This window comes from Neophocaena asiaeorientalis, unplaced genomic scaffold, assembly GCF_003031525.2.
Source record: "Neophocaena asiaeorientalis asiaeorientalis breed wild unplaced genomic scaffold, Neophocaena_asiaeorientalis_V1.1 scaffold362, whole genome shotgun sequence".
Taxonomy (NCBI): Eukaryota; Metazoa; Chordata; class Mammalia; order Artiodactyla; family Phocoenidae; genus Neophocaena; species Neophocaena asiaeorientalis.
The window spans coordinates 1,123,299-1,139,584 of record NW_020175700.1 but is presented as its reverse complement, the minus strand read 5'-3'; the positions used below and the strand labels follow the sequence as shown (position 1 = coordinate 1,139,584).

At 45.0% G+C, this 16,286-nt stretch overlaps 1 protein-coding gene across 3 annotated transcripts in view; it reads left to right on the top strand.

The window, feature by feature from the left end:
- The first annotated feature begins 844 nt into the window (after positions 1 to 844).
- FAM169B (Protein) overlaps positions 845 to 16,286 on the top strand; it is a 98,480-nt gene continuing 83,038 nt past the window's right edge. For all 3 annotated transcript variants that reach the window (XR_003001376.1, XM_024732041.1, XM_024732042.1), the window contains exon 1: positions 845 to 901. Coding sequence is in view for 2 of the 3 variants with exons in the window: in XM_024732041.1 (XP_024587809.1) it covers positions 871 to 901 (31 nt within the window). In the remaining variant the exon portion in view is untranslated. The remainder of the gene's footprint in view (positions 902 to 16,286) is intronic.

Below are 16,286 nucleotides of genomic sequence, written 5' to 3'. Positions count from 1 at the left end.
GCTTGGGGGTGCCCTGGTCTTCCTCAGGTGGGTTGCTTCAAAGGTGAGGTTGCATGGTGGGGAGTAGCTGAGAGGCTCCCCTGAGCCACTGTTTGCTGGGGTACAGGGAGAAAGCAGGCAAATGAATTCTACACCCATCCTGGGGGCAGAGGATCAGAAGGGCTAAGGATGCAGCTCTGAGGGAGCTGGTCCAGAAGGGCAAACTTCAGAGCTGCCAACCAAAGAGGGTAGGTGCCAGCTGACAGGCCTTTGGGTTCCAAGGCCATTGGCATTTTAAAACTACCCCTGCTCCCCCTCTCCCCTGTAAAAAAACACCTTGAAACAGGCCCAAAAGAAATAGTAGAGTAACAATTGCTTCTCATTGAATTTTGCTACTTCAAGTGAGTAAAAGCTTGAACATTTAATTAAAAAAAGGTATTAGTTATCAGAAAAAGCACTTTACAGTTGTTAGGAAAAAAACTGAAAAGACTGAAAAAATGGGCAGAAAAGATTACTGGGGGCCCTGCGTTATGGGGGCCATTCGTTGTCTTTGAGCTAGTTTTCAACTGTATACGTTTTCGAAAAGGGATAATACAAGCAATTCTTGCCCATAGAAACAGAAATAATAGAAGGAAGTGGGAAGGGGCGTAGAGAGTGGGGTGCCAGGCCGAGGGGCGCTGGCGAGGGCGTGGGGCTGCGAATGGCTTCTCTTCCAAACAGGAGTAGTAAGAGAAATACTAACTACTCACTACTCATCGGAAGTGATGAGCTCGCTTTGTAAACTGTCTGCAGGGAGCAGGGTCGCTAGCTACGACCGCAGGGCGGTGGCCCCGGCGCTGGGGGCGGGGGAGGGGGGGCAGGGTCGGGGCTGGGCGCCCAGAAAGCGGGAGCATGGAGGCGGAGGCCGCGGGCAGGACTGCAGGTAAGGGGAGCTGGGGCCAGGCCGGCCCGGAGCCTGCCCGCTTCCCTCGCGGTCTGCCGTGCGGGCCCCACCCCACGTGTCGGGTTTCAATGGCTGGGCTGGCCCGAACGCTCCGGGCCCCCGCGCTGCAAAACGAGACTGTAAACAGCGCGCCGCGGCCAGGGAAACTTTCCCCGGTATTGGCGCCAGGGCGCCGCGAGCCGCGCACCTGTTGCCGCCAGGGAAAGAGATAGTGGGCGGCCCTGGATGTCAGGGGCGAGACCACCCCCGGGAGGGGCAACCCCCGAGGGGTTTCCGTCACTGCCCTGCCGGCCGTCCCTAGGGCCCCCAGCAGCCGGGACCCGATGGCCTGGCCTGGCGAACTCCCTGCCTTCCCTTAGCCTTGGTGGTCTTGTCTGTGAAATGGGAAGCGCACGGTGGGGAGGGTTCGGTAAAGCAGCTCGGGGGACGGCGGGTGCCCCTGTTGCCCCTGTTCGGGGACTGCCAGTTCTGGCCTCCGGCCTGGTGCGCGGCGGGTGTGCCGCCCCGGGCCCTGCAGGCCAGCAGGGGAGCCTGGATTTGCGGGCGCGCCCGGGAGCCCGCCTCCTCCCTCGCGTCCCATGCCTGCCCCCTCTCCGGAGAACCGGGCGAAACCGTGAGACTTCTGAATTTGAAAGCACGTGGGACAGATCCCCGAAAGAGTTTCCAGCAGTCCTGCAAAGGAAGGAGTATTTGGATGGGAGCAAGCATTAGGGGCGTTTGATGCCGAGAAAGTGCCTCTTTCCCTCCTGCATCTTTCCTTTGTTCCCCCAGCGACCCGCGGCACGTAGGGCCCCTTGGCTGGGTGCTCAAGTCCAGTCCGACCCTCGCTAGAGCCCTGCGCCCACGTGCAGTCAAACCGCAGATTGGCCACTTTCTCCCACCACTCATCTCTAAGGAAAAACTCAATCTTACAGAGGCTCCTCTGCCTTTTATTAGAAGCCAACGGCGATGGATTACTTGTTATTGTGACCTGCATTCAAAAACTGTGACTTTTAGTTGTTTTTTCCGATTTCAAGTGAGGGAGTTGAGGAGAGAAGGTCGCCACTGTCACTTGTATGAATTACTTACCTTCCTTGTCAAAGTTTTCATTGGTCTAGAGATTGAGAAAGGGTTTTGTCTCTAGTTTTAGAGGGAGAAGTACTATTTCGTTTTTTATTTTTCTGTGGTCCTTTCTGGAAAGTTGGTTAATAGTGAGTGCTGTTGCCAGTTTATTGTTTGAGAACTTGGGCAAGAAGAAAAAGTGACTTGCTCTTTTGCTATCACCTTCCTCACCTGCAAAACGGAGAAGACTTTGCCCACTTCGGGACTTACTGTACAGAAATATGTCATATATTTTAAACACTTAGCTGGTCTGCACACAAAGCTGCTCAGTTTAGCTTTCTCCCTTCCCCTCCCCCTCCGAGTGGTACCATGAGTCAGAAAGTTCCTCCCAACTAGTGCCTTAGAGCCGTGCTTATTCTACCCAGCTTTACTGTTTTAATGGGAAAAGTAATGGTAATTTCATCTTCTGGAAAAGTGTAGTTGGCCTAAACGGTTTCAGGATTTTCCTGTATTTATGTCGGCGTTTGCTGTGGCTTTCATGGTTGCTGATGGCCCAGATGACACACAGCAGTTGCACATTAATCATTTCCACATGTGCTAGATCCTAATGGATGGGAGTTTTACATAGCTGAATCGATGCCTGAGCTTTGATAGCCCATTTCCAAAAAGGGCTTCAGCCAACCATGCATACGTGGGAATCCTTTTTCTTTGAGCAAGGAAGCATGAAACTGAGAATTGTGCTTTCAGGTAAGGCTGTGTCCCGGTCCCCACTTAGTTCTAGCGCTAAAAGGTAGGGAAAGGGCACATAACGTTCCCGTGGGAGTTCCCTCTGTATCTAGATGAGGTTCCTCAATATTGGTGTGTCTGGGCAGGGGTATCCTCAATAATTCAAAACATACCCCAGGGCCACACACACATTCTCTCTCTCTCTCTCTCTCTCTCTCTCTCTCTCTCTCTCTCTCTGAGTCTGTATGTATTTTTAATTTCCCTGATACTGAAGACCGTCTTAGGTTCCACCAGACCATCAGTTGCTGTCATTTCAGCTTGGAGTATAGTAGAAAGGAAGAAGAAAGTCAGACACGACCCAGTTCTGTTGCTCTTCTCATCCTTTACCTTGAAGTTCCTTCATCTATAAAATAAGGTCTTGACCTGCCTCATAAGGATTAGATGAGACCTTGTGTTCATCAGAGCGGACTGCTGGGCCCCTTGTGAAATTTTGAGTAGACTCAGAGAAGGCCCTTTATGTTGCCCCCCGCCTTCGTTTACACAGCAAATGAAAGTGTCTGTGAGAATTACCTGTTTTATGATCTCCATTTAGGAAGTCAGTTTAGTGTTCCAATTTTGAAAAGTTAGGTGCCAGACAGTTTGCAGTGGTAATACAAGCAGAGCTTTATAGACAGGAAAGCTAGCAAGCAAGGAGGAAAATCCGGATGACTCCAAAGCTTGGGTTGGGACAGTGGTGATGCCACTAAAGAAACTGACTCTGGGAGGGGGAATACATGATGCAGTCTAAACACAGTGACTTCAGAATGTTTCAGTAGCTTCCCGTTGAAGACACTGAAGAGTTAGTCAGAAACACTGACGCTGGAGCAGAGGAGGAATCTAGAAAGGCCAGTGCTGACCCTTTTGGGGCCCTGTTGGAGACCCCTGTTGCCAAGTGGGAGGAGCACAGCAGTTGGAGGCATGGCGCGGGCATCTCCTGGGAGATGGGAGGTGGGGAGGAGCTGAGGGCACAGCCCGAAGGCTCAGGGAGGGAGAAGCTCTGAGAACCTGATGTTGAGACCCAAGGAGGAGAGACTGAAAAGAAAAAAGCCCATGGGGGCAGGGCCTGGGGCTGAGGGAGGCCTAGGCAGGTGCTGACTGCATGGGCTCAGAAGGAGGGTCAGGGAGAGGGAGAGGCCAGCAGGGAAGGGGGTCAGCATGTCACATGACCCTGAAGGGGGTCAAGCATAGCTGATGTTTCAGGGACAAGAAGAGGGAGAAGGCTGAACTTGAGGTGGTGGTATGAGTGTGGGGAGGTGGCTTTTCCCTTGTGTTTTTGGTGGAGGAGACTTGAAGACACTTTTAGTAAGCTAACCCTTAGGAGCACTTTTCTGCCTGCCGAGTATTGCTCTAAACCCTTTCTAAGCGTTACCTTAATTGATCCTCATAGTAAATAGTAAATGTAGATACTAATATTATCCCATTTTACTGGTGAGGAAGCTGAGGCACAGAGATACAGTCACTTGCCTAAGGTCACCTGGCTAGTAAGTGGTAGTGCTGGGATTTCAATTGGGGGGTGATTGGTGGTGGTGGTCTGACTCCCCAGAGAAAGGGACTTAAAATGAGGATGATGTCCGGCCCCCTTCCCCCTGCCCCAAACCGAAGTGGAGGCTCAGGAAGGTGATAATCCGTGAGCTAGCTCCTCAGAGATGACCTCATGTTAACATAACACTTCAAAAAAAAAAAAAATCAAATATTCATCAGCCATTTTGCATCTTCTCTAGTTCAAGGTGTAGAAGTGTCCTTTTAGAGGAACAGGGACCTGGCAACTTGGAGGAATCTCAGTTCCTGAGGGGCAGGGCCTCACTGGGGTTATGACAGAGGGCTGGGCTGGACACTGGGACTCCTGTCACTAAGTGCTTTTGTGCCCTAGGTGAGTCTCCATTCCTTCATCAGGAGGGAGGGGAAAGGATAAGATGGTCTCTAAAACTCCACTCGGCCATGAAGTTTGTCAGTTACTTCCTGTCACTGTAACCAGACTGTAATCCTACTGAGGGCAGGACCCTTACTGATCTTTCTGTCCTAGTGCCCTGCTCGCCGCTGGCACATGGTCAGAGCCCTGTGAGCTTTGGATGGAGGAATCACTTCCTTTCAAGTGCTGGTGAAGACCTTTGTTGGTTCCCTGGCTACAGATAGGGTTGCTGGGAGGATTTTACAGATTGTGTGTTTTAGGATGTGGGGTGATTCAAGCTGGCCTGCCACCCCTGGGGTTGAGTGCCACTGGTCAGCCCATCCCCTGGGAAATGTCTTTCTAGGGGTCCCACTCTTCTAGGGAAGGCCTGGTCCGCAGTGGGTCCTCCTAATGGCCTGGGCATTTTGTATGTCCCCTGTCTGTTGGTTGTGATTCTTTGCCATATAATGGAATCCATCCTATAGATTGTCGTTGTTCACCCCCATCTCTAGACCTCAAGGGGTGTATTATATTTGTATTAAACAGGGATCTCTGCTATACTAGGCCAGGCCAGAGATGGCTGGTGTCCTGACCTCTGGCTTCTGCCATGGCCTGGCAGGATGGAGTGAATGACCAGGCGTCCAGGACTCGGGCTGGGCAGTGGGAAGGCAGTGGGCACTGAAGTGTTGTCTTTCTGACCTTTGAAACCCTAGTCTGGTGACCGGCTGACTGGCCTTAGCTGGGTTCCTGACAGCAGCTGGCTCCTGGCTCCTCTGATGATATTCTTATTTGTAGCTCAGCTCTGGGAAATTCCAAACAGAGGATTATAGAAAAGGACTGTGTTTTCTGCTGTGTTGTGTGGTATAGAAAGCAATTTTAGGACAAAATTCAAGCACACTTGTTGGTCAGATGCCCCTGGTGTCCCGTGACTTTTAAAGTCAGGGTTATTGTGGGGGTTAAGTGACTGTCAGTAGCAACTGAAGGTCCAGGGCCTTTGAATAACGTTTGTTAGGATGTAACAGCTGTGGTTTACAAATTCCATGCCTTTTAGTGCACCCATCCTCTGTTGTGGGTGTTTCCTTTTCCAAGGCCAACGATCAGCAACCTTCAGTGGGGGTGGGACACACAGCATGTGTATACAAAGGCCACTGTCTGTCGAAATCCAGGCATGTCTCTCTCCCTGCTTCTTTGGACCACTCGGAACCCTTTCGCAGCAGACCCTTTGCATTCCCTGTGCCCAGGCAGTGGCTTCGCTTCCTGCTTAAACCAGTGCCTATTATCTGTTGAGGCACAGAATCATTTCGATGCTTCTTTGCTCCTCCGAATCTGGGCAGCCACGGGGGCCACTGGGAATGGCCTGAGGCTGAGGGCTGGGGGCTCCTGGGGAGGGCAGAGGGGAAGTTTCTGTCCATGTGTGTGTTGGGGGATCCCAAGGCCCAAACCCTCCTAGACGGCTTGGTTTCCTTGTCTTGCAGAAATTAAGACAAATGTGTTTTTCTTGGAAACCGAGTCTCTAACCACTACTCGCAAGTTCCACTGACAGAGAAAGCTGTATTCATTTACTCAGTGCATTTTACTGAAATAACCCCTAATCGGAGTCCCTGAGTGTTTCATTCAGTGATAAGTGCTTGAGAAGTCAAAGTTGTGGGGATGCCATCATTGCAGAGACTTCTGCTCACAGTGCTGTCTCACCGCCCACTGTGCTCTGTGAAATGCTGCTTAGTGGACCAGGCTCGGTGAGTGTATGTATGTGGGGCGAGGCATATAGGCTCAAACAGTGAATTATACTCAGTTGTTCATTTTGACCTATGTTTTCCAGCAAGTGATTTCTTTAATGCATGTGTGTTACTCATGTTTGGTCTATTAGAACGTCCTGGAAAAACATTTTTGTAAGCTATGCAGAAGGAAAAGAATTGCTCTGTGTTTCTTCAGAATATATGATAACTGAGTAAAATAATTATTAAGATATTCAAAAATGCTTGGTCAATACACTAATAAAAATCTGTCCTTGTGCAAAAGCATAGTCTAGTTACTTGTTGGCGAATATATATATTTTATAACATCTTTACTGGAGTATAATTGCTTTACAATGGTGTGTTAGTTTCTGCTTTATAACAAAGTGAATCAGCTATATATTCTATCAACCACTGTGCCACCAGGGAAGCCCTGTTTGTAGATTTTTTGATGATGGCCATTCTGACTGGTGTGAGGTGATACCTCATTGTAGTTTTGATTTGCATTTCTCTAATGATTAGTGATGTTGAGCATCCTTTCATGTGTTTGTTGGCAATCTGTATATCTTCTTTGGAGAAATGTCTATTTAGGTCTTCCACCCAATTTTGGATTGGGTTTTTTGCTTTTTTTGATATTGAGCTGCTTGTGTATTTTGGAGATTAATCCTTTGTCTGTCGCTTCTTTGGCAAATATTTTCTCCCATTCTGAGGTTTCTCCCATTCTTTTTGTCTTATTTATGGTTTCCTTTGCTGTGCAATAGCTTTTAAGTTTCATTAGGTTCCATTTCTTTATTTTTGTTTTTATTTCCATTTGTCTAGGAGGTGGGTCAAAAAGGATCTTACTGTGATTTATGTCATGGAGTGTTCTGCCTATGTTTTCCTCTAAGAGTTTTATAGTGTCTGGACTTACATTTAGGTCTTTAATCCATTTTGAGTTTATTTTTGTGTATGGTGCTAGCAGGTGTTCTAATTTCATTCTTTTACATGTAGCTGTCTAGTTTTCCCAGCACCACTTATTGAAGAAGCTGTCTTTTCTCCATTGTATATTCTTGCCTCCTTCATCAAAGATAAGATGACCATATGTGTGTGGGTTTATCTCTGAGCTTTCTATCCTGTTCCATTGATCTATATTTCTGTTTTTGTGCCAGTACCATACTGTCTCGATTACTGTAGCTTTGTAGTATAGTCTGAAGTCAGGGAGCCTGATTCCTCCTGCTCTGTTTTTCTGTCTCAAGATTGGTTTGGCTCTTTGGTGGTTCCATACAAATTGTGAAATTTGACAAATATGTTTTTAATCATAAGAATTAAATATGAATATTGACAGATCATCTTGTTTTCATTTCTTGCCTTTTTTTAAATTGAGATTTCCCCCACCCTGGCCCTAATTCCATTTTTTTCTCGCTCCTATTTTGAAATTTAATATCTATATTTCTATTCTTTTAGGGGCTTGACATTTTAATGTGCATGTTAATTCTAATTAATTCTGAAATTAATCAGTTTTAAACTTTCTCTGGAATCATATAAGGGCCTTGAAATGCCTTCACTCAGATTACTTCCTTCCCAATTTCTGTGCTATGTGTTATGTAGCACCTTAGTTCTGTTATGATTTTTTTTTTAAATCTCCTTACATTAGAAGTTTTTGTTTTGTATGGTCAGCATTGGCTTGGGTTTTATCCACATGTTTCTCATTTTCTTCGCTCCCATTCCTTCTTCTTCTTTTTTTTTAAAATATAAATTTATTTATTTAATTTTTGGCTGTGTTGGGTCTTCATTGTTGTGTGTGGGCTTTCTTTAGTTGTGGCAAGTGGGGGCTACTCTTTGTTGCGGTGTGTGGGCTTCTCATTTATGGTGGCTTCTCTTTGTTGTGGAGCACAGGCTCTAGGTACACGGGCTCAGTAGTTGTGGCTCATGGGCTCTAGAGAGCACGCTCAGTAGTTGTGGCACACGGGCTTAGTTGCTCCGTGGCATGTGGGATCTTCCTGGACCAGGGCTCGAACCCATGTCCCCTGCATTGGCAGGCAGATTCTTAACCACTGAGCCATGAAGGAAGTCCCTCCTATTCCTTCTTGACTGACTTCCTCTTGAGGTCAATTTCCTTTCCCTTGATAATAGGCATCCTTTAGAAATAACTTTAGGGAGGATCTGTTGGTAGTAAACTCAGGTTTTGTTTTTCTAGAATGTTTTTTATTTCACCCACATTGTTGGAAGTTAGTTCTGCTGGATGGAGGGTGAAAGTTATTTTCCTTTCGCACTTTAAAAATGTTCTTCCATTGTCTCCTGGCTTCCATAGTTGCTGTTGAGAAGGCAGCTGTCAATGAAGCTGTCCTATTGGGAGGATGTGTCTTTCCCTTCTGGCTGCTTTCATGGTCACCTTTTTGTATTGGTTTGGTGAAAAGGTTCATTCAGTTTTGTCCATAAGATGGCTCTAGTAGCACTTAGTTGGCTTTAACTTCATTTGAAACAATTTTGTTAGATTGTATTGTGACAGCTGTCATATCAGCATGCATTTAAAAAAACTTATCAAAATTGGTGAATTTTTGTATAGCCATTTTAATATTGAAGATAGAAGAGAAAAAGCAACATTTTCAGCGTATTATGCTTTATTATTTCAAGAAAGGTAAAAAGGCAACTGAAAACACACAAAAAAATTTGTGCAGTGTATGGAGAAGGTGCTGTGACTGATTGAACGTGTCAGAAGTGGTCGGTGAAGTTTCGTGCTGGAAATTTCTCACTGGATGATGCTCCACAGTTGGGTAGATCAATTGAAGTCGATAGTGATCAAATCGAGACATTAATTGAGAACAATCAACATTATACCATGCTGGGAGATAGCTAACATACTCAAAATATCCAAATCAAGCATTGAAAATCATTTGCACCAGCCTGGTTATGTTAATGGCTTTGATGTTTGGGTTCCACATAAGTTAAGTGGAAAAAAACCTTCTTGACAGTATTTCCACATGTGATTCTCTACTTAAATGTAACGAAAGCATTCCGGTTTTTAAAACAAATTGTGACGGGCGATGAAAAGTGGATACTGTACAATAACGTGGAATGGAAGAGACTGTGGGGCAAGCGAAATGAACCACCATCAACCACACCAAAGGTCAGTCTTCATCCAAAGAAGATGATGTTGTGTATATGGTGGGATTGGAAGGGAGTCCTCTATTATGAGCTCCTTCTGGAAAACCAAATGATTGATTCCCACAAGTACTGCTCCCAAGTAGACCAACTGAAAGCAGCACTCGATGAAAAGCATCTGGAATTAGTCAAAAGAAAATGCATAATCTTCCATCAGGATAATGCAAGACCGCATGTTTCTTTGATGACCAGGCAAAAACTGTTACAGCTTGGCTGGGAAGTTCTGATTCATCTGCTGTATTCACCAGACACTGCACCTTTAGATTTCCATTTATTTCGGTTTTTACAAAATTCTCTTAATGGAAAAAATTTCAATTCCCTGGAAGACTGTAAAAGGCACTCGGAACAGTTCTTTGCTCAAAAAGATAAAAAATTTTGGGAGGATGGAATTATGAAGTTGCCTGAAAAATGGCAGAAGGTGGTGGAACAAAACGGTGTATAGGTTGTTCAATATATTTCTTGGTGAAAATGAAAAATGTGTCTTTTATTTTTATTTAAAAACTGAAGGAACTTTTTGGCCAACCCAATGTTTGTTGTTTTGCAGCTTGACCACAGTGTGTTTAGGAGGGGAGTTTTCTTTATTTTTCCTCCTTTGGGGTTGGTTGGGATCCCAAAGTCAGAGGACAGGTGTCTTTCATTAATTCTGGAAAAATTTCAAACAAATTTCATCAAATCTTGACTCTTCCTTACTGTTTTTTCTCCTTCTGGAACTTCAATTACATTGTTGGTAGACCATATCATTCTACTCTCCATCTCTCTTAACCTGCCTTTCATGTTTTACACTTGTTCTGTCTTTCTGTGCTGCATTTCTGGGTAATTTCATCAGATCTATTTTTCTGTTCATTGGCTATTTCAGACATAAATTTCTAGAAGCTCTACTTTCTTTCCCCCCAGAATGTTATGGGACAATTTAAAAAATCTTGGCCCTTTATATTCCCTATTTAAAGTTCTTTAAACATATTTCATATCTCTATCTTCTGTATTAGATAATTTCAGTATCTGCAGTCTTTACGGGTCTGAGTCTATAGTTTGTGCTCTTTTTTTTTTTTCGGTACGCGGGCCTCTCACTGCTGTGGCCTCTCCCGTTGTGGAGCACAGGCTCCGGACGCGCAGGCTCAGTGGCCATGGCTCACAGGCCCAGCCGCTCCGCGGCATGTGGGATCATCCCAGACCGGGGCACGAACCCGCGTCCCCTGCATCGGCAGGCGGACTCCCAACCACTGCGCCACCAGGGAAGCCCAAGTTTGTGCTCTTTTGTGGCAGTTTATTTCATCATATGTTAGAGATTTTTGAAATCAGGTCTGAATGACCCCAAAGCTCTTGCCCTCGTGCCCAAACCTCACTCTCTATGTGGCCTGATGTTGGGGTGGTCTGATGAGGTGGCATCATTTTGTGGGTGCTTCATCTGTGTTTTTATACTGGTTCAGTTTGTAATACCTCAAGGAAAATAGTATTTTTGAATAATGTACATCTTATTCTTCTGTTGGCAGGTTCATCAGTTTCCCCCTTTGGAAAGAGCTAGGATCTTAACAGAAATTAGACTGTTTCCAATGTTAGTTTAGAAATGTCACAATATGAAAGCTACTAGTTGAATTTCATTGACTTATATGAAGTGGAGGGGTTAAAGCAGAAAGTCAGCTTGGCCCTTCACCTCACACATCCATCTAGCAGCAGGTTCTGCCATGTCCACTGCTAACATCTAGCTCAAGCCTGCCATCTCCTTCTCATCATCTAAACTGCCATCATTAGTCTAAGCCATCATCTCACTTGACTCAACTTGCACCGCCCCTGGTTCGGATTCCTGCTGCAGTGTGATCTGGAGGAGGCAGCAAACACACACTCCAGTTATCATGCCCCACTGGGGACCCGTCAGCATCCTCCTACTGCATTCTTCTTGAAACCTGAAGTCGGAACTTGGCCAGCATCCTATTACTCTAGCCCCTGTCTGCCTGCTTCCTGTGACCTTGCTCTTCTCCCCTTGGCCAGCCATGCTGCAGGCACACTGGCCACCCTTGAGCGCTTGGACTCCCTCCACTCCTTTCTTCCTCCTGCAGGGCCTGTTCCTTCAGTCTGGGTGGCTCTTGATCTTGCTCTGCATGAGGCGAACATTTTATTCTTCAGTCCTTCTGCTTAAAGGTTACCTCCTTAGAGAGACCTTTGCTGGTCATCCTGTCCTGTCTCCCACCTCCCTTGTCACTCGCCTCCCTCCATGCCATGGGGGTATTAACTGTTTTTATGTCTCCCGCCCAGGCGGTAAGTTCTATAAGAGCAGAGGCCACTTCTGCTTTTTCACCACTGTATCAACTAGCACTTAGCACAGTGTCTGGCAATAGGAGGAAAGTTCCTAAATGATGACCATGATTGTTTTATATTATACATTATAAAATAGCTTTATAGCAGGAAGTTTTTTCAAACCTTTGCTGTGGTGTTGGTATTGAATATGATCAGGGTCTGATTAGACCTCTTTCCAGGACCATAGGGTATCAGGAAGACCTTTGTCTAAGCTAAGGTCACCCTTGGGCAGGGACCCTGGGAGCAGATATCATAGAAGCCTCAGGGTATTACTACTACTACCATCACCACTACTACAGTACTATTACTACTATTATTATATTTAAATATATATATTATATTTTTTAAAAAGTAGTTTTTTTCCCCCCAAGCCTTAAAGTACAAATGACAATGCACACTCAGTCTGTCCTCTTTTCACTGCTGCCACCTCCCAGCTTCTGCCTCTTTCTTGGGAGTGTGGCTCAGATGGACAGTGGGCAGAGGTGGCATCATTGCCCTGTGATGCAGGTGCTGTGATGAATCCTGTGTAGGTAGCCCATTTAGACCACATCAGCCTTGCCACTTATCTCTTTGTGAATTCATGTCATTCTAATTCTTACAAGCTTTTAAAGTAGTTGTTAAAAGTTATTAATATGTGGGCAAGAGAGTTAATAGACATTTCTCCAAAGACACACAAATGGCCAGTCAGCACGTGAAAAGATGCTCAACATCACTAACCATTAGGGAAATACAAATCAAAACCACAGTGAGATACCACTTCACATCCATTTGGATGGCTGTTATCAGAAAAAGCAGAAAATGACAAGTGTTGGGTGAGAATGTGGAGAAATTGGAATCTTTGTGCATTGCTGGTGTAAAATGGTACAGCCACTGTGGGGTATGGCAATTCTTCAAAAAATTAAGCACAGAACTACTGTATGATCCAGCAATTCCACTTCTGTGTATATCCCCAAAAGACCTGAAAGCAGGGACTAGAAGAGATATTTCTAGATCTATATTCATGGCAGCATTATTCACAATAGCCAAAAGGTGGAAGCAATCCAAGTGAACATCAACAGATGAATGGATAAGCAAAATGGGGTGTGCGTATATATATATAATGGAGTATTATTCAGCCTTAAAAAGGCAGGTATTTTAAACAGTACTATACTGAGCACTAGCTGCCTTTTGGTGCTAGTACACAATGTGTGGTCCTTGACACAATATAAATTAGTAAGTACACAAATTGGTGAAAGTGCTTCTGGAAATCTCAAGATCTGGGTTTGAATCTCAGCCCCATTACTAACTTTCCATTTTGAGAATGTTTCCACTTCTGAAAAATGGGGTCAGTTCTTTGTTCTTTCTTGACTTCAAAGGGTTGATGTAAGTTTCAAACAAACGAGGAAGTGTGACAGCCCTTTTGTTATCTGGAAAATACTGTACAAATGTAAGGTATAAAAGGGTACATTTTAATGTGAGAACATACCGCTATTTTTCTAATGCTTTCTCTCCCAACTAGTACTTGAGAAACTTTGTTTATCCACAGAAGGCAGAATGTTAACTTTCTTTTATATGTCTTCAATTTAAAACTGGGCTGGTACTAACGTGGATGCAAATATTTCTATTCGGCAGGTACCTCTTCATCTACTTTTCAGTTTTACACAGAAGAGACCAGTGCCCTTATAAAATGTAGCTTTCTCAACACATTTCCAGACATTGGGAAGTAACTACACTTTCCCTAAGCGACTCATTGTCTAGGTTTAAGGTAATCCCATTCTTCTCCATTCATTCTCCATGTGGGTAGTCCGGGTGATGAGGCTGAGTGCTTAAACAGGGGGCGCCAGCTTAATCTAGAATTGGGTCATGGAGACTGAGGACTAGTCTACTTTCAGCTCTCCTTGTTGCTTTGTACAGGGCTGAGCATACCAGATAGAGACCTAACTTTGTCCTCTTCAGAAATATTATTGTTAGCAGTGTAATAGATGGACATATAGGGATGTGATTTCTGGATGAAAGTTTATAAAGTCCATTAACAACCACAGTTTTTGGGTAAGTTCTGAGAAATGTTATTCTGTGACTAATGGGTAAAACATTATGGTGATGAGGAGTTATTTGTCTTCCTCTCGTGTGCTCTGTGGTTTAAGGCTCTGCTTCCTGCTGGCCAACTGCCCCCCACCCCCACCCCGCCCAGCCTTTCCCCACCAGCTTCAGGACCACCACATCTTGTGGTGATGTTACTGACACTGGGATTTGATATTTTTACAAGTTCCTGGTCAGTTAAATTCAGGATACAAAGAGTCAGACTCTCCATGTTCTCCTGAGTATGTGTCAAAGCTCTCTTCCTTCTGGTAAAGGTTAGACAAATAGGGCACCATAATGATGACCACATGGGATGGAGGAGTTCAAGTTCAGGGGCAAAAGGTGGGCCTGAGCTTCCTGCAGCTGTATCAGATGAGGACCCCTCTTCTGTTACCATTCATGAGGAAGCAGACATTTGAGATGCTGTTTCCTCCTGTCTGCCCCAAATAGGGCTCCACATTTGTCCCCAAATGTGACACCTCTTTGAATGCAAAAGGAACAGTATGTTTCAGACCCACTTCATATCCTTTTGAATGATTCAGGGGGAAAAAGTTTAATCTTTGTATCATTTGCCTAAGGGTAAGATGCACCAGTGCTCAGATTATGAGACCTTCATATTAAAAGCAATTAGGATTACATAAATCTTTGTGTGGGTGGCACACAAAGTCATCTGCATATTTTACCATCTTAGATTTGGGACAAGTGATTTATTCTCAGCCAAGGCAATGACAAGTTGCAAGTTGGCCAGTACTAAATCTGTGATAACAGAGCAACAGGCTCCCTGTCAGTTACCAGTAATGAAACCTACCCTGCCACCACCTGCAGACCTCTCCTAGCGCTTCCTCCGTTCCCTGACAACTTTGCTCATCTGCTCAGAAATTCTAACATTTTCTACATTCTGTCTTCCAACATTTTTTTTCAATTCTTTGCTAAGAATATTTTGGCAATCAGATGCTCTTCAAAAACCAACAAAAATATCCAAGTGTGTATTTACTTCACCTTCTGTTCTCTTCTCCTCTATGTGAAGGATTGTTCTGCTGACACCACGGCCCCCTTGCCTGTGGTCCTTGAGCTCCAGGTATTTGCATATTTGCTATCTGTCTGATAGTGATGGGTCCTCTTGCCCTTACATTATGTCAAAGCACTCTTCTCTAAGATATTGTTTGTCATCTGTCCATCAATGTTCTGGGACGGGGGTCCCTAGTTAAATAAGTTTGGGAAATAAATGCTGGATTAATCAAATCTCATTGCTGCAGGGTTTCTAAATGTCCAGATTGCTGATAGGCACACAGAACCCCCAGCAGTGAGCTCTGAGCATCACAGCAGGTTCCCTTTTCCAAACTTGCTGGCCTCAGAAACCTCCTTCCACAGCATATCTTGTGAAGCTAGTGTTCCACAGAATATATGTGTGAAAATGCATGCTACAAGGGAAGTCAGGAACGTAGGATTCTTTGGCCCCCTTAAAAAAAAAAATTAAATGTAATCATACTTTAAGAGTAGTTCTCAGTTTTAAGGCATCCTGTGATGAATGCTTTGGAGGGTCAGGATGAAGTTTGCATTTGTGAATACTGAATTTTCTTAAAGCAGGCAGCTTTGAAGTGCATGCCTCACTGGAAAGCAGGGACCCTGGTGAATTCCTGGTGCTGAATTCTGAGCCATTGAGGTGGCATTTGGAAATCTTCTCCCTTTAGGCACTACCCTACCACCGTGGGTGTGCAAAACACCTGGGTTCAGACACTTCTTGTCTGATGCCCTCTCTCCGGTTAGAAACTAGGCTCCAAGCTCTCTGCTAAGCTCAGAATTAGGCGCTTAACCCCCCTCAGCATATTTCTCCTATAATAAGGATTCCTTCTTCTAATAATTTCCTTTTAGAAGCAAAATATTTTGTGAAGAAAACAACCAGATAGCTTATGTGAAAAAGAAAAGCAAAAATAAAAAAATTCTGTACCCTGGAAACTCAAGATTTGGTACAAAGATCCTGAATGATTTCAGCATTTTCCCTGGAAGAATGCTTTAAGATAGACCTCTGCTTTTGTTTTTCGGGTGACCACAACCAACCTATGCTTAAAGTGAATTCTTAAAATCGGGGTTCGTTGGGGGATTTCAATTTCTTTACTGTCTGCAATGAATTATCATTTCAACTGTGTGCCGTTTTTCATAAAAGCATTTTGCATTGTACTGAAAAGATTACATTCTTTTGGCTTTGGAAAAATATTTCCTGTTGGGTTCAAACCATTAAAGCCTGTTAGCATTTCACATCTGGAAGCTCCTGCCCGAGTCTGCCTTCCATCAGCAGCTCAGAGGCCAGGCTGGTCTCTGGCGCGTGCAGAAGACGCCCCAGACCTGTTTACTTCCCGAGGGCCCCTCTGCAAGGCCCAAATGTGCCCTTGTGGTTGGCGGGTGGGTGGGGGCGGGGCTTCCTTCCTCCCTGCAAGGGAGGCTGGGT